The 19,017-nt window shown below is 47.0% G+C and overlaps 1 protein-coding gene across 1 annotated transcript in view; it reads right to left on the bottom strand.

Annotated features, from left to right (window-relative positions):
- LOC120930804 (asialoglycoprotein receptor 1-like) overlaps nt 1-19,017 on the bottom strand; it is a 45,031-nt gene that overhangs the window by 15,700 nt on the left and 10,314 nt on the right. The window contains exons 5-7 of the mRNA XM_040341980.1: nt 17,199-17,240; nt 11,205-11,246; nt 5,137-5,178 (exon numbers count right to left, since the gene is read on the bottom strand). Coding sequence (XP_040197914.1) covers nt 5,137-5,178; nt 11,205-11,246; nt 17,199-17,240 — 126 coding nt within the window. The remainder of the gene's footprint in view (nt 1-5,136; nt 5,179-11,204; nt 11,247-17,198; nt 17,241-19,017) is intronic.

Genomic DNA, 19,017 nt, shown 5'->3' with positions numbered 1-19,017 from the left:
AGGTGTGCGTGTGTCACAGTGTTCCTGGACCACGTTGGCTCTGAGCAATTGATCTGCTGTGCGAGCCCAGTGATCGACCGGGTCCCCAATCTGAAGGTGCTCCTGAGCTGTCCGTCCAATTGGAGGAGGCTCAACGATGAGGAGTCTGTCCGAAGGATACCAAGCACGAGGCTGGTGTTCCAGGAGGGGCCTGTCCATTCATCGGAGGACAACCTTGGTTCTGAGAGGCTGGATATTGGTCGCCTGTCAGTTGCCAATTTGACCAAAACCACCTGATCCGGGTGCTGAATCTACTGAAAGAGGATTCTGGACCATAATTGTCTCCAACCTTTAGGAGGGTCTGTGGCAGAGACTTAATCCTAAGTTCGAGTGACACTCTGGCTGCCAGGCTGGTGAGAGAGGCCTGTCCAGATGCACTGTACCCACTCTGGCTGGAGTGGCAAAGTAAAATTGTCGTTGGAAGCAGGACTGTCTCCCTATCAAGTTACACCTGAATTTGCCATCTTCCATTCTGCCATCTCTTCCCCTTCCATTTACTTTTTTTATTACCCAACAGGGTAAAATGGTAGCACAGAAAAGACACCTGTCATGTGGACATTCCCTTTACTACAGCTCTCATCAAGTACCCTAAACAGCGGAGATACAGTAATAACGTGCCACCCAAAACAAACCAGCGGCTCCTTCGGGGGTAGTGCTACACATACATGGATGAAACAGCAGCGTGTTCAGTATGCAAACCAAGGGATCGATCACGAGTGGCTGCAGGTTGGGATCAAGCAGTAGAGTAGTCAAAGAACAGGCCGAGGGTCAAACACAGGTGGTTGCAGATTGGGATCAGGCAATAGAGTAGTCCAGGAACAGGCCGAGGGTCAAACACAGGTGGTTGCAGGTTGGGATCAGGCAGTAGAGTAGTCCAGGAACAAGCCAAAGGGTCAATCACAAGTGGTTGTAGGTACAGATGGCAGCAGGAAAGGCAACAGCACTGGCAGGGAAGGCACAATAACCTGGCAAAGAGGAAGTGCTGAGACAAGGCTTATATAGGAAGTTCATGGGAGGAGCAAGGGGTTCAACAGCAATCAAGACACCAAGCAGAGAAGTCTAATGGATCAGATAAGTTTATCCAGCAGATCAGGCAGGGAACTGTCCCAGATAGCTCAGTGGGAAGAGTCGATGCCACACACAGAAGAGGTCTCAGGTTCAAGCCCAGGTCCTGACACTACCAAAGGAAAAAACGGGGAGGGTGTGACACCAGTTGCAAGCGCCGAAATGGTCAGAATAAAATGAAACAAAATCAATAGATGAGCATCAACCAGCAAACTCGTATACTGACGTCACTTCCGGTGCCTGTCTGTTCCGATGCGTAGCGTCGCGATCACGTGACTTCATCAGGGAAAGATGAAGTCACGTGATCATGACGCTACACATCGGAGAACCTTCCACACCATATATTTCACCCCTGAGATACATATACATCATCCTAAACCACTGACCAGGACATAGAGCTGTTTAGATGAGCCCCATGCCATGCTATTGATAGGAAGCCAGCAGAGGGATCCACTGTAAGACCAGGGATCTACATTTGCTTTAAATAAACGCTGTTACCTTACAGCGGTAAGGTAAGGGGGCCGTGTTTTATTGAGGTGTTATCACACTGAAGAAAAGTCACATTGCTGTATTTGCACAGAATACCAGAGGGATTCCAACACTTGTTCATTCACTGTTTTTTTTATTATCAAATTAGGATACTTTATTTTCTGGGACTATTATTTAATATTTATATTTTTTAGCACTGCTCTTTTGGTATTTTATTTTTTATTTTCATCTTTTGGGTTTTTTCTTGTTTATACCAGGTTATATCCCACCAGGATCAGTAGGAGCCCACCATCTCTCCTACGCCTGCTACGTAGACTCATCCCCTTCATCCCGGAAGACGACACAGCAGTAGGGATGAGCTTCGTATTCGAGTCAAACTCACGTTCGACTCAAACATCGTATGTTCGAATTACGAACGTTTTGGGTCGTTTGCGCCAAATTCGAGTTACGTTTCACAGACCATAATTCACTGTGGCATCGCTGGCTGATGATTGGCCAAGCATGCACTATGACCCGCATGCTTGGCCAATCACAGCTTGAAAAAAAGGAGAGCCATAATTGGCCAAAGCCAGGGTGGCTTTGGCCAATTATGGCTCAGGGGGTTTAGTACACGCCCCACACTAATAAAAAAGGCCGCCTGCAGGTCGGCCTTGTGTAGTGTGTTGCGGTGGTTAAGAGAGGACAGGGAGAGTGTCATTTTTTGCAGGTAGATAGAGCAGGCAGGCTAGTCAGTTAAAGTTACAGTGTGTAGAGGATATATATGCATCCCAGGTGTTGTACATATATTTATACACTGTATAGTTTAGCTAGATCAGCTCTTCCTAATTTACTGGCAGGCAGGCGATTGTGCAAGCTGCAGTATTCTCACGTGGTTTATTGCCTGTGTCCTCTGTAGTTTGCACCTAAAGCTACGTGGTGTGTGTACTGTCTGTGTCTGTGCAATTTTTCTCAGTGATTTTCATCCATATTGCAGGGACCAGACATTACATTAAAGCCGCGAGCAGTTTTAAAGTACTTTTTTCTTATAGTAATCTCATTTTGTGCAGGGACAGTTCTAAACACATGCCACTTCACAGGCATACTATAGACACCCAGCAGGTACAATATTTAAAGGAATTTTTAATTTTTTTTTAATTTAAGCATCATTAAAATCACTGCTCCTGAAAAAACGACCGTTTATAAAACTTTTCTTTCCATTGATACATGTTCCCTGGGGCAAGACCCGGGTTCTCAAAGACGTTTTACGACAATAACTTGCATATTAGGCTTTAAAATGAGCACTTTTGAATTTGAACATTCGAGTCCCATGGACGTCAATGGGGTTCTAAATGTTTGCACGAACGTTCGGTCCGTTCGAAGGTTCTGGTGCGAACCGAACGGGGGGGTGTTCGGCTCATCCCTATACAGCAGTAGTAGTCAGAACAATCATCAATGCTCGACTCGATTACGCTAACTCCCTCTACCTAGGACTACCCAAATACCAGATCTCGCATCTACAAGTCGTCCAGAATGCAGCCGCCAGACTGATAACGAGAAAAAAGCCTTGGGATTCCATCACCCCACCCCTGAAGTCCCTCCATTGGCTAACGGTAAAGGATCGGTTGACATTCAAGACACTCTGCTCATTTACAAATGCACATAAGGAAAAGCAGCGCAATACCTATGCGAGAAAATACGACACTACAACCCTGGGCGGGCCCTACGGTCAACGAATCAAAACCTGCTCTGCATCCCCAAGACCCGCTACAAGTCGAAAGGAGAACGAAGATTTGCAGTCAAGGGGCCACGGCTGTGGAACGCGCTACCAAAGATCATCCGCATGGAAGATAACCATCCCGCCTTCAGGAAAAAAACTGAAGACCCAGGACTGAAGACCCCCATGGACGAGGTCAAGAGGATGTCTGTGATAGGTGGAACACTGAACACTGACTCACTGCTGGGAAACTGAGTGTTCCGCCTATCACGGACGAGGAGGAGGCACAGCTTTTGTACACTGGATGGCCGCCATCTGACTGGGTTAGGCAGTGGAGCCTTGCGGCTTCAACACCCGGGTTCCTACTGCGCATGCGTGAGTCGCGCGGGGCTTTGTGAATGGCTGTCTGTCTTCTGGGACACACAGGTGCACCCCATTCCCCAGAAGACAAAAGCGAGGAGGACAAGAAGGAAGCTCGCCGCGGTATAGGAACTGGCAGATTAGGACGATCTGCCTAGCAACAGGCATTTCTGGTAAGTACATTTTTTTTTCCAATTGTTTCTTTTATGTATTTTAACCACTTAAGCCCCGGACCTTTAGGCAGCTAAAGGACCCGGACAGTTTTTGCGATTCGGCACTGCGTCGCTTTAGTTGATAATTGCGCGGTCGTGCGACGTGGCTCCCAAACAAAATTGGCGTCCTTTTTTCCCCACAAATGGAGCTTTCTTTTGGTGGTATTTGATCACCTCTGCGGTTTTTATTTTTTGCGCTATAAACAAAAATAGAGCGTCAATTTTGAAAAAAATTCAATATTTTTTACTTTTTGCTATAATAAATATCCCCCAAAAATATATAAAACATATTTTTTTTTCCTCAGTTTAGGCCGATACGTATTCTTCTACCTATTTTTGGTAAAAAAAAAATCGCAATAAGCGTTTATCGATTGGTTTGCGCAAAATTTATAGAGTTTACAAAATAGGGGATAGTTTTATTGCATTTTTATAAAAAAAAATTTTTTTACTACTAATGGCGGCGATCAGCGATTTTTTTCGTGACTGCGACATTATGGCAGACACTTCGGACAATTTTGACACATTTTTGGGACCATTGTCATTTTCACAGCAAAAAATGCATTAAAAATGCATTGTTTATTGTGAAAATGACAATTGCAGTTTGGGAGTTAACCACAAGGGGCGCTGTAGGAGTTAGGGTTCACCTAGTGTGTGTTTACAACTGTAGGGGGGTGTGGCTGTAGGACTAACATCATCGATCGAGTCTCCCCTATAAAAGGGAATCACTCGATCGATACGCCGCCATAGTGAAGCACGGGGAAGCCGTGTTTACATACGGCTCTCCCCGTTCTTCAGCTCCGGGGAGCGATCGCGACGGGGCGGCTATAAACGAATAGCCGCGCCGTCGTCCCGGATCGCTCCCCGAGGCTTACCGACCGCCGCATGTACCGGGGGGGGGGGGGGTCCCGATCGGACCCCCCAACCACGTCAAGCAGAGCACGTACAGGTACGCACATGTGCCTGTCCGTGCCATTCTGCTGACGTATATGTACATGAGGCGGTCGGCAAGTGGTTAAGGAGCATGTTTGTGTGATTTTATTTTTTAGGGTGGACCTCTGCTTTAAAGTGGTTGTAAACCTCTGAAATGAACAAAGCATTTGTGTATAAGTAGCCCAATCAAAGGCACAGAGTCTGGTTCCTATCTACTGTCTCCTCCCTCTGCTATCTGCAGAAGTCACTTCTATTCAGGCACCACAAAATGCCCCGCCCCCCTCCAGCACACAACAGGTGATTGAAATAATTTCCAGAAGTTACCAGACAAGCTCATTCTTCACCTACCAGTTTCCCTCAGACGTGACTGCTCCTCGGTGATGTTCTTATCTGGACGGGACAAAACACAATAATAGGAGATGTTATCCAATGACAGAGAACCCACAGATTAATGAGATTCGGATTCAGGCCAAATTCAACTTCAATCACAACCTGGATTTCAAAACTAAAATACATTTTCTTCGGTTCAAATTTCTTCAATTTCAACCCATTTCAAATTCCCAATCACACCTGTGGCCAGAAAATTTGCCCTGACCCATATCTGCCATCTATTTAATGATGGAATTCAAGTTTTTCCAGTAAAATGTCTGTAGGGATATGATGCCCTCTACTGTTTGTATTTGTGAATAACCTATCTTTGACAGAGATATGTATAAATCACTATGTATCAGCACTTCCTGTCTCTGGCAGGCTGGCTTGGAAACCCCAAACGGAGGAAGTGTGGAGAAGGGGAGGGAAGAGTTGAGACCACATGTCTCCATGGAAGAACTGTTGCTATTCCAGACCAGAAGTAGGGAATATTAGGCAAGTGTTCTTATTTTAATATTGTTTACTATTGTTGCTCATAGCTTCTGGATGTATATATGTATATATTTAGTGGCCCAGATTCAGGTAGCAATTGCGCCTGCGTAACCATAGTTACGCAGCGCAATTGCTGACTTGCGCCGGCGTAACGAGTTCTCCTGATTCAGAGAACTCGTTACGCCGACTGCAGCCTAAAATCTGCGTGGCCTAAGGCTCTTAGGCCACGCAGATTTTAGGCTGCATTCTTGCGTTGACCGCTAGGGGGCGCTCCCATTGTGGTCAGCGTATAGTATGCAAATTTACAATGTTGCGCGCCCCCTTCGTACGCAAGTTACGTCAGTTGCGTACGGCGTCTTTAGCGTAAGGCTGCCCATGCTAAAAGCAGGGGCAGCCAATGCTAAAGGATACCCGGGCGTTCCCGCGTCGCCGACGGAGCATGCGCTGTACGCTCGGCGCGGGAGCGTGCCTAATTTAAATGATTCCCGCCCCCCGGCGGGATCATTTACATTGCGCGCGCTTACGCCGGGCAATTTTGCCGGCGCGCCCTCGCAATTTACGGAGCTACTGCTCCGTGAATCGAGGGCAGCGCAAAATATTTGCGTGGGCGCAGGGCAAAATCGTTGCCCTGTGCTTCCGCAAATAAAGCGCAAGTCCTACCTGAATCTGGGCCAATGTTTGGTGACATAAGTATCATATATACTTGTGTATAAGCTGACCCGAATATAAGCCGAGGCACCTAATTTTACCACAAAAAATGGAAAAACTTATTGACTCGTGTATAAGCTTAGGGGGCCAGATCCACATAGAATTGGATAGGCGCAGCGTATCAGAGATACGCTACGCCACAGTATTTTACCTGGCTTTAAGTCAAATCCAGGAAGTTACGGCGGCGTAGTGTATTTCTGGCGGCGGAATTCAAATCGGCGATTAGGGGGCGTGATTCATTTAAATGAAGCGCGTATCCACGCCGATTGAACTGCGCATGCTCCATTTCGAAATTTCCCGCCGTGCTTTGCGCAAAATGACGTAATTTTTTTGAACTTAGACGTGACTTACGTCTATCCCTATTCACGGACGACTTACGCAAAAAAAATAATTAAAATTTTGACGCGGGAACGACGGCCATACTTTAACATGGCAAGTCTACGCCGCAAAATAGCAGCTTTAACTATACGCCGGAAAAAGCCAACTAGAGACGACGTAAGAGAATGCGACGGCCGCGCGTACGTTCGTGGATCGTCGGAAAAAGCTCATTTGCATACCCGACGTGGAAAACGACGCAAACTCCACCCAGCTGATGCCGAAGTATTGCATCTACGATCCGAAGGCGTACGAAGCCGTACGCCTGTCGGATCGAACCCAGATGCCGTCGTATCTTGGTTTGAGGATTCAAACTAAAGATACGACGCAGGAAATTTGAAAGTACGCCGGTGTATCAGTAGATACGCCGGCGTACTCGCTATGAGGATCTGGCCCAGGGTGTCCATCTGCATGCCTCACTGTACCTCACTTTGCCTCACTGTGTCCATGTGCATGCCTCACTGTGCCCATGCCTCACTGTGCCCATGCCTCACTGTGCCCATGCCTCACTGTGTCCATGCCTCGACTTACGTTTAACATGAGATTCTATGGAAGGGGTGCCTGGCTTTGAAAAATGGGTGCTCCCCAGCCGTACGTCCTCCAGACAGCAAACTTTGCACACTTGTAGAGGAGAACTGGGGCTACATGTGTGCAAAGTTTTGGGTCACCTAATTTTACCACAAAAAAATGGGAAAAAATATTGACTCCAGTATAAGCCTAGGGTGGCCATCTGCATGCCTCACTGTGCCCATGCCTCACTATGACCATGCCTCACTGTGCCTCACTGTGTCCATGCCTCACTGTGCCATGCCCTACTGTGCCTCACTGTGCCGATGCCTCACTGTGTCCATGACTAGACATACGTTTAACATGTACCGGGTCTCCAAAGTTACCAGAGAAATTACCGTATAACATGGGAGTCTATGAAAGGTGTGCCCTACGGCCGGCCAGTACCGGGTCCCCAAAGTCTGGGAGATCAGGCACAAAAAGGTGACTCGAGTATAAGCCAAGGGGGGCATTCCATGCACAAAAAAAAATTGCTGAAAAACTTGGCTTATACTCAAGTACCGTATTTATCGTGGTATAACGCGCTCCCGCGTATACCACGCACCCCTAAAGTTGCCCCGAATCCTGTGGAAATATTTTTTTTTTGTACTTACAGTTTTGGTGTCTTGCGCGGCGTCCATGTCGGGTCCGGCGTTCGTCTGCGGCTTCGGGTGTCCTCTTTGTCGGGTCCGGCGTCCTTCTGCGGCTTCGGGTGTCCTCTTCGTCGGGTCCGGCATCTGTCTGCGGCTTCGGATGTCCTCTTCGTCGGGTCCGGCGTCCATCTGCGGCGTCCTCGCGTCCTCCCCGCTCGTTTCCCGCACCGAGTTTGAATACTGCGCCGACATATACAGAGCGCAGTACACTCGTGTATTGTCGGCAATGCTCGGCAACTCTCGCGCTTAAGTCCTGTACGTCCAGGACGTGAGCGCGGAAGGAGCCGAGACTGCCCGAATATATCTGAGTGTACTGCGCTCGGTATATGTCGGCGCAGTATTCAAAACTCGGCGCGGGAAAGCGGGTATCGGCGTATACCGCGCACCCACGATTTTGCCCTGATTTTTAGGGCAAAAAAGTGCGCGGTATACGCCGATAAATACGGTATATACGGTATATCTATTTCTTTGCTGTTATAATACATGCACTACACCAGATAGTTGAGTATGTAGATTGTGTAATGGTTACCTTGCTGTATGTTATATGCAGTTCCTGCTATTTTTGGTAGCTCTGCCCCCTCTGGTCTGGGGGATCTATTGTTCGTTTTTGGTTCAGGGCTCAATAACCATCATAGGCTAGAACCAGGGATAGGCATCTGACAGCCACTTCTGGTAGTTAGAGGTCTGGTTTCATGACAGATTAGATGCTACTAGGGACTAATGCCGCGTATACACGATCATTTTTCGGCATGAAAAAACGTTGTTTAAATAAATGTCATTTAAAATGATCGTGTGTGGGCTTCACATAATTTTGCGGCTTCTGAAAACCGCCAAAAAAAAAAAATTCGAGCATGCTGCATTTTTTTAACAACGTTTTAAACTACAGGGTGGGCCATTTATATGGATACACCAAAAACAAAAGTTGGATTCAAAATGGCCGACTTCAAAATGGCCGCCATGGTCACCACCCACCTTGAAAAGTTTCCCCCCTTACATATACTAATGTGCCACAAACAGGAAGTTAATATCACCAACCATTCCTATTTTATTAAGGTGTATCCATATAAATCGCCCATTCTGTATGTCGTTTTTCGGGTTGTAAAAAATGATCGTGTGTGGGCTAAAAACCCGCACATGCTCAGAAGCAAGTTATGAGCTCTAGTAAAACTACCATTCATAATGGAGTAGACATGTGCGTTCCCATTCATAACGAATGGATTTTCGTACGAATTTGTTAGTATCCGTACATTCGGATCAATTCGAACATCTGAAAAGCTGAAAGAACCAAAATACGAAAATTACGGAATTACGAATAAGCAAAATAATGAACAAGCGAAAATACGAACGTACGATTGGACAATGTTACTACAAATACGAAACACCGAAAAGGCAAAAGAAGGAAAATTACATCTATAACCAACGATTTGCATTCCGTATTTTAACTCCTTTGTCTGTTCGTATTTTCATTTGTGTGTTTTGTAAATCCGTTTCTTTGTCTGTTGGTAAATTTGTGTACTTGTATCGTTCTTTCGAATGGTCAGTGTAGTTAGTGAGTGACGTATCTTACTTAATATCTTAGCCAATCAGCTTATCTCTTCTGTGCTGAGTCACATTGGACGGTGTAAAGCCTCGTACACACGATCGGACTTCAAACAAACTTTTCCATGGATTTTTGTCTGAAGAGAGTTGGCCGGACTTTTGAAACCGAAAAAGTTTGTCCGATGGAGCGTACACACGGTCGGATTTTTTGGAAAAACGCAAATTTTTACGTTTGTTGGCAAAAAGTCCGACTGTGTTTACGGGGCTTAAGAGAAAAATAATATGGATTACATATACAAAATTATGAATTTCATTAAACGAAAATTATTATCTAACAAAATTAAGAATTTCGAATCAACGAAAATAAATTAGACGGAATTACGAATCATTCAGTATAAACGAAAATATAACTGTTACGAAATTACGAACGGGTCTGAATAGGAAAACTTGCGTCTTACGAAATACGAACGGGTCCGAATAGGAAAACTTGCGTCTTACGAAATACGAACGGGTAAGAATAGGAAAACTTGCATCTTACTAAATACGAACAGGTCCAAATAGGAAAACTTGCGTCTTACGAAATACGAACGGGTCCAAATAGGAAAACTTGCGTCTTACTAAATACGAACGGGTCCGAATAGGAAAACTTGCGTCTTACGAAATACGAACGGGTAAGAATAGGAAAACTTGCATCTTACTAAATACGAACAGGTCCAAATAGGAAAACTTGCGTCTTACGAAATACGAACGGGTCCAAATAGGAAAACTTGCGTCTTACTAAATACGAACGGGTCCGAATAGGAAAACTTGCGTCTTACGAAATACGAACGGGTCCAAATAGGAAAACTTGCGTCTTACTAAATACGAACGGGTCCGAATAGGAAAACTTGCGTCTTACGAAATATGAACGGGTCCGAATATTACGAAATTACGAATCTTTACGAATCTACGGAACGAGACGAAACTGAACAAAAAAATGCAATTTTTTTTGTTGTGCACACGTCTATAATGGAGATAGCCCATTCATCACGCTGTAACAGACAGAAAAGCGTGAATCGTCTTTTACTAACAAGAATCAGCTAAAAGCAGCCCCAAGGGTGGCGTCATCCACATGGAACTTCCCCTTTATAGTGCCGTCGTACATGTTGTACGTCACCGCGCTTTGCTAGAGCATTTTTAAAAAACGATGGTGTGTGGGCAACTTCGTTTTAATGATAAAGTTGGAAAAACTTTGTTTTTTCTACATGCCGAAAAACATCGTTTTTTTTTTCATGCCGTAAAATGATTGTGTGCATGCGGCATAAGATGCCGCATGCACACAATCAGGCTGATAAATAGGCTGACTCGGAGTTGCAGTGCCACACCACAGTCTCTGCTGGTGAGAAGCTGTGTTCCAAGCTGGTTGGACAATGGCTTGAGGGTCTCCTCATCACCATAGATCTTCTCTTCAGGTCTCTGACACCAAGACAAACTCTGCATCAGGATCATCCTGGACTTTGCTGCAACATTCATCTGGAGAAATCTCTATTAATAACTATAGATACCCTTTATATGTGCACAATTCCACCAGGACTCTTGTAGGGCCCGTCGCTGATAATACCTGTGTGTTTATTGGATGTATGTACTATTATTAATATTATATTATTTCCATACTAGTGAGCATCTACCGTATACTTAGAATATTTGGAGTATCATTTATAGAAGTTGCCGGATAGTAATACAAGCTTCACCTACCAGTTTCTCTCAGACGTGACTGCTCCTTGGCCATGTTCTCACCTGGACAGAATAAAACAAGAAGAGGAAATGTTATTTAACCACTTAAGACCCCAGACCTTTAGGCAGCTAAAGGACCCGGACAGGTTTTGCGATTCAGCACTGCGTCGGTTTAACAGACAGTCGCGCGTTCGTGCGACGTGGCTCCCAAACAAAATTGGCGTTCTTTTTCCCCCACAAATAGAGCTTTCTTTTGGTGGTATTTGATCACCTCTGCGGTTTTTATTTTTGGCGCTATAAACAAAAATAGAGCGACAATTTTGAAAAAAATGCACTATTTTTTACTTTTTGCTATTATAAATATCCCCCAATATATATATAAAAAAAAAAAATTTTTTCCTCAGTTTAGGCCGATACGTATTCTTCTACCTATTTTTGGTAAAAAAAAATGTCAATAAGCGTTTATCGGTTGGTTTGCACAAAACTTATAGGGCCAGATTCAGGTACCTGCGCCGCGGCGTAACGTATCCCGTTTACGTTACACCGCCGCAAGTTTTCAGCGCAAGTGCCTAATTCACAAAGCACTTGCCTGTAAACTTACGTAAAGGCGTCCAGCGCAAGCCCGCCTATTTCAAATGGGGCGTGTACCATTTAAATTAGGCGCGCTCCCGCGCCGGACGTACTGCGCATGCTCCGTTTTGAAATTCCCGCCGTGCTTTGCGCAAAGTGACGTCATTTTTTTGAACGGCGACGTGCGTAACGTACTTTCGTATTCCCGGACGTCTTACGCAAAAAAAAAAAAAATTGAAATTTGACGCGGGAACGACGGCCGTACTTTAACATGGCTCGTCTAAAGTTAAACCATGTAAAAACAGGCTTAACTTTGCGACGGGAAAAAACGACTAGCGACGACGTAACGAACGCGAAAACCTTCGTGGATCGCCGTAAAAAGCTAATTTGCATACCCGACGCTGCAAAACAACGCGAACTCCACCCAGCGGCGGCCGAAGTATTGCAGCCTAAGATCCGAAGGCGTACGAAGCCATAAGCCTGTCGGATCTTAGCCAAAAGCCGTCGTATCTTGTTTGTGAATCACAAATTAAGATACGACGCGGCAAATTTGAAAATACGCCGGAGTTTCAGTAGATACTCCAGCGTATCTCTTCTGTGAATCTGGCCCTCAGCGTTTACAAAATAGGGGATCATTTTATTGCATTTTTTTCACTACTAATGGTGGCGATCAGCGATTTTTTTTTCGTGACTGCGACATTATGGCGGACACTTCGGACAATTTTGACACATTTTTGGGACCATTGTAATTTTCACAGCAAAAAATGCATTTAAAATGCACTGGCCCAGATTCAGTAAGAATCTGCGCCTTTCTTACGCAGGCACAGGAAGCAGAAGCAGAAGCTCCGTAAATTGCGGGGGCGCTGTGTTAACTTGCCCGGCGTAAAGGCGCCTAATGTAAATGATCCCGCCGGGGGCGAGAATCATTTAAATTAGGCGCGCTACCGCGCCGAGCGTAGAGCGCATGCTCCGTCGGGAAACTTTCCCGACGTGCATTGCGGCAAATGACGTCGCAAGGACGTCATTTGCTTCAAAGTGAACGTGAATGGCGTCCAGCGCCATTCACGATCCACTTACGCAAACGACGTAAAATGTGAACGTCGCAACGCGGGAACGTGGCCATCCTATAGCATTGGCTGCGCCTGCTATTAGGATGTGTAACGTTACGCGAAACCCGACGTATGCAAATTACGTAATTTGCGTACGCAGGGCCCGTGCAAGTTTGTGAATCGGTGTTAGTATGCAATTTGCATACTATACACAGATCACAATGGGAGCGCCCCCTAGCGGTTTTCGCTAGAATGCAGCCTAAAATCTGCGTGGCATAAGAGCCTTATGCCGCGCAGATTTTAGGCTGCAGTCGGCGTAGCGATGTTCCTGAATCAGGAGCATTCGCTACGCCGGAGCAAGTAAGCAATTGCGCCGTGTAACCTATGGTTACACGGGCGCAATTGCTTCTTGAATCTGGCCCATTGTTTATTGTGAAAATTACAATTGCAGTTTGGGAGTTAACCACAAGGGGGCGCTGAAGGGGTTATGTATGACCTGATATGTGTTTCTAACTGTAAGGGGGTGTGGCTGTAGGTGTGACATCATTGATCGTGTATCCCTATAAAAGGGAACACACGATCGATGCGCCGCCACAGTGAAGAACGGGGAAGCCGTGTTTACACACAGCTCTCCCCATTCTTCAGCTCCGGGGACCGATCGCGGGACTCCAGTGGCGATCAGGTGCGCGGGTCCCGCATCTTCGGACCGGGTCGCGGGCGCACGCCCGCGACCCACGGCTGGATACTAGCACAGGACGTACCTATACGTGCTTGTGCCCAGCCGTGCCATTCTGCCGACGTAAATGTGCAGGAGGCGGTCCTTAAGTGGTTAATGACAGAGAACGCACACCGGCAAACCCAACTTTCCTCTGAGGTTTGGACGCAGTCAATTTCAACTCCAATCCTAATCCAATAAATATACACTATATACAGGGTTTGACAAATTTGCTTGGAATCTAGGAGCCAGCTATAAAAGTTAGGAGCCAGAAAAAAAAAACGCCCCGTCCCGCCGAGCTCGCGCGCAGAAGCGAACGCATACTTGAGCAGCGCCCGCATATGTAAACGGTGTTCAAACCACACATGTGAGGTGTCGCCGCGATTGGTAGAACGAGAGCAATAATTCTAGCCCTAGACCTCCTCTGTAACTCAAAACATGCAACCTGTAGAATTTTTTAAACATCGCCTATTGAGATTTTTAAGGGTAAAAGTTTGTCGCCATTCCACGAGCGGACGCAATTTTTGAAGCGTGACATGTTGGGTATCAATTTACTCGGCGTAACATTATCTTTCACAATATGAAAAAAAAAAATTGGCTAACTTTACTGTTGTCTTATTTTTAATAAAAAAAGTGTATTTTTCCCCAAAAAAGTGCGTTTGTAAGATGACTGCGCAAATACGGCGTGACAGAAAGTATTGTAACGACCGCCATTTTATTCTCTAGGGTGTTAGAATAAAAAAATATATATAATGTTTGGGGTCTCTCATTAGACGGCAGTGAAAACACTGCGGAAGCTCCATTAGCATTGCTGGTTTACTTGTCATGCCAATGGCCACCACAAGATGGCGCCAGATCACAGAAGGAAGAATAGGCCTGCAGAAGGCCGCAAATTGGCCTGCTGGTAATTGAGGACGCAGCTTTTCGACCTTCTGTAGGCCTATGCTTCTTTCCCCGGGCGCCAGGACGCTAATTCTAGTCGCAATTGCGATGGGGCACCCGGATTTTGTTGAACCCTGCACTACAGTGAGGGGGAAAAAAGTATTTGACCCCCTGCTGATTTTTTACATTTGCCTACTAACAAAGATGTTATCAGTCTATAATGTTATTGGTCGTTTTATTTTACCAGTGAGAGGCAGAATAACAACAAAAATATCCAGAAAAACGCATTTCAAAAAAGTTTTATAAATTGATTTGAATTTTAATGAGTGAAATAAGTATTTGATCCCCTTCGCAAATCATGACTTAGTACTTGGAGAAACCCTTGTTGGCCATCACAGAGATACTTAATTTTCTTTTACCAAAAAATTGGGTATTACCGTATTTACCGGTGTATAACACACGCCGGCATATAACACCCACCCAAATTTAAGAGGGGAGTCTCAGGATTTTTTTTTTTCAAATAAACCACTTTGAAGCAAAATAATGGTCAGTGTAATGGTCAATGCAGCCTGATTAGTGCCCATCTGCAGCCTCAATGCAGCCTGATTAGTGCCCATCTGCAGCCTCAATGCAGCCTGATTAGTGCCCATCTGCAGCCTCAATGCAGCCTGATTAGTGCCCATCTGCAGCCTCAATGCAACCTGATGCCCATCTGTAGTCTCAATGCAGCCTGATTAGTGCCCATCTGCAGCCTCAATGCAGCCTGATTAGTGCCCATTCTGCAGCCTCAATGCAGCCTCTGTGCCTATCTGCAGCCTGATCTGCACCCATTCAATGCAGCCTGATGCCCATCTGCAGCCTCAATGCAGCCTGATGCCCATCTGCAGCCTCAATGCAGCCTGATGCCTAACTACAGCCTCAATGCAGCCTGATTAGTGCCTATCTGCAGCCTCAATGCAGCCTGATGCCCATCTGCAGCCTCAATGCAGCCTGATGCCTACATGCAGCCTGATTAGTGCCCATCTGCAGCCTCAATGCAGCCTGATTAGTGCCCATTCTGCAGCCTCAATGCAGCCTCTGTGCCTATCTGCAGCCTGATCTGCACCCATCTGCAGCCTCAATGCAGCCTGATGCCCATCTGCAGCCTAAATGCAGCCTGATGCCTATCTGCAGCCTCAATGCAGCCTGATGCCCATCTGAAGCCTCAATGCAGCCTGATTAGTGCCCATCTGCAGCCTCAATGCAGCCTGATGCCCATCTGCAGCCTCAATGCAGCCTGATGCCTATCTGCAGCCTCAATGCAGCCTGATGCCCATCTGCAGCCTCAATGCAGCCTGATGCCTATCTGCAGCCTCAATGCAGCCTGATGCCTATCTGCAGCCTCAATGCAGCCTGATGCCTATCTGCAGCCTCAATGCAGCCTGATGCCCATCTGCAGCCTCAATGCAGCCTGATGCCCATCTGCAGCCTGCACCTGCTGTTCCTGCCATTGGACCAGCTCCTGTGATTGACAGAACACTGGTCCAATGCCGGTTGGCGGAGGCGGGACGTGTGTGTGTGTGACGTCAGAGCCGAGTAAACAGGACATGACGGCTCGGTGATTCTGGCGGCGCTCGTCCCCCTCCTTCTCCACGAGGTACGCTATCGGCATATAACACGCACTCGTAAATTTTCCCCTTATTTTCAGGGGGGGAAAAAAGTGCGTGTTATACACCGATAAATACGGTATATTGTATTTGGGTACACTACAATGCACTAAAGCAGGGGTCTCCAAAGTTTGAGAAAGGGACAGTTTACTGTCCTTCAGACTTTGGGGGATAAATTTCCCCTCCCCCAGTACAAATCCTCCCCCCTCCCATAACAAATCCCCCCCATTCTCCCTAGCTCAATCCCTTTATTCTGAATATGCTCCCAGCACAATCACCCCCCCCCCCAAAAAAAAAAAAAAATTCCCCCCATTCCCCCTTCCTCGCACAGATCCTCTACCTCTCAAATTACCCCTCCAAGCACAAATCCCCCCTCACTCCAATTCCCCCTCCCAGCACAAATTACCTCCCGAATCATACATCCTAGCACACCCCCCCCCCCAAATTCCCCTCCTAGAACAAATGCCCCCCAAACATCTCTACTAGCATAAAATCCCCCTCCAAATTATTTTTTCCCTCCTAGCACAAATTCCATACCCCCTACCATATTACCTTATCTAGCACAAACCCCCCCAAATCCCTAGCACAAAAACTTTGAGCCAATCCCTTCTCTCAACACAACCCCCCCCCCCCCTCAAATCACCACTCCTAGCACACCTCCCCAAATTTTCCCTCCTAGAACAACTCTTACGTCCTGCAGCCCCCCAAATTCCCCCTCCCAACACAAATCCTCTCATCCCAATCTCCTTGTGGTGCCCCTACACCTCACATGATGCCACAGTGCCCAGGGCAGCCACCCCTTGTGCCAGGGGCGGACTGACAACTCATGGGGCCCCCCGGGAAATAGAAGATTATGGGGCCCCCGGGCTTACAGATGGCCACCATGCCAGGAGGCAGTGCAGAGGCGGGGCAGCTAAAATCTCGGGATTTTCACATCAAAAGCATGTCAGTTTTGGACATATCGGGGACAGATGTACAATAAACACAGATTTTTACATACTGTCCCTGGTTTTACTGAGCCTGGCAACCCTGATGGGGCCCCCTAGTGGCACGGGGCCCTCGGGCAGTGCCCGGGTGCCTTAATGGTCAGTCCGCCCCTGCCTTGTCCTGACCCTGGTTGCCAGACAGCAATACAAGCTCCTTCTTCACCTACCAGTTTCCCTCAGGTGTGACTGCTCCTCGGCCATGTTTTTATCTGGGCAGACAAAACAAATATAGGAAATGTTATCCAATGACAGAGAATGTACATAAGCAAACATGTCTTACCTCTAAAATTTGGATTCAGGTCGAATTAATTAGACTCCAATCCCAATCTGGATTTCAAAGCTAAATATATTTCTAGGCCCAGATTCACAGAGTGTGGGCGCACATTACGCCGCCGTAGAGTAACCAATGTACGCTACGCCAACGCAGCGCAGAGAGGCAAGCAATGCATTCAGCAAGCCAGTGCTCCCAACGCTGCGCCAGCGTGGCGTGGGATTCGAAGGCGTACTCTGGCGTAGGTGGAAGTGGGCGTGACCCATGCAAATGAGGCGTGACCCCATGCAAATGATGGTCCGAGCGCCAGACAGATACGTATCACAAACTGCGAATGCGCCGTGATGTGGACGCATCCCCCTGCGCCTGCTCACAACCACGTCGGAACAACTGCCTAAACTACGCCGGATCACTGCGTACGGCGTGAACATAACCTACGCCCAGCCAGACACACGTCCAACGTAAAATACGCCGGCTTGTGTTCCCTGGTGTAGACCTTTGCATGTCTGCTGCTGGGTTGCGCCTCCTTTATGGGGAATAACCTTACACCGGACGTACAACTTACGGGCACCTCGCGTAGCCTGCGTCGGGCGCACGCAGATTCGTGAATCGCCGTATTTCCCTCATTTGCATGTTTGAATGGCTAATCAATGGGAGCGGCCTAAATGTGCATCCACCCTACGCCGGCGTAAGCAAGCTACGTCGGCGGGGTGTAGCCTGGTTTTAGGCGCATATCTGTTTGTGGGTCCGGCGCACAGATACGACGGCGCACATTTGCACTTACGTCGGCGTAACTTGTTATACGCCGGCGTAAGTGCTTTGTGAATCTGGGCCAGAATGTTCAAATTTCTTCAATTTAACCATTCCTAGTTCCCAATTACATTTGTGGTCAGAGAATTTGCACTGATCCATATTCGCAATCTAGTTCAATGCTAAATAATGGAATTCAAGTTTTTTCCAGTGAAAGGTTCTAGAGCTACAGGGCCAGATTCTCATACAATTACGTTGCTCCTGGGCAGCGTAACGTATGTGATTTACGTTACACCGCCACAAGTTTACAGGTTTACAGCCTGATTCTCAGAACACTTACCTGTAAACTTGCGGCGGTGTATCGTAAAATCGCTCGGCGCAAGCCCGCCCAATTCAAATGGGGCGGGCACCATTTAAATTAGGCGCGCTCCCGCGCCGAGCGTACTGCGCATGCTCCGTCGGGTAAATTACCCGACGTGCATTGCGCTAAATGACGTCGCACCAACGTCATTTGCTTAGACGTTAACGTAAATGGCGTCCAGCGCCATTCACGGACGTCTTATGCAAACGACGTCATTTTTTTAAATTTCGACGCGGGAACGACGGCCAACATTGGTTGCCCCTCATAATAGCAGGGGCAACTTTACGCGTCGGAATGGCTACGGAAACGACGTAAATTCTCTGCGTCGAGCACGCGTACGTTCGGGAATCGCCGTAATTTGCTCATTTACATAAGCGACGGGGAAAACGACGTCCGCGACACCTAGCGGCGGGAAACAAAATTGCATTTTAGATCTGACAGCGTAAGGGCCTTACGCCTGTCAGATCTAATGGGTATCTATGCGTAACTGATTCTAAGAATCAGTCGCATAGATACCCGGGGCCAGATGAGGAGTTACGACGGCGCAAATGGTGTTGCGCCGTCGTAACGCCTTTGAGAATCTGGGCCATAGTGAAAAAAGACT

This window comes from Rana temporaria, chromosome 3 (assembly GCF_905171775.1).
Source record: "Rana temporaria chromosome 3, aRanTem1.1, whole genome shotgun sequence".
In the NCBI taxonomy this organism is placed as follows: Eukaryota; Metazoa; Chordata; class Amphibia; order Anura; family Ranidae; genus Rana; species Rana temporaria.
The sequence above is the reverse complement of the archived record's forward strand: the minus strand, read 5'-3'. Positions and strand labels throughout refer to the sequence as shown.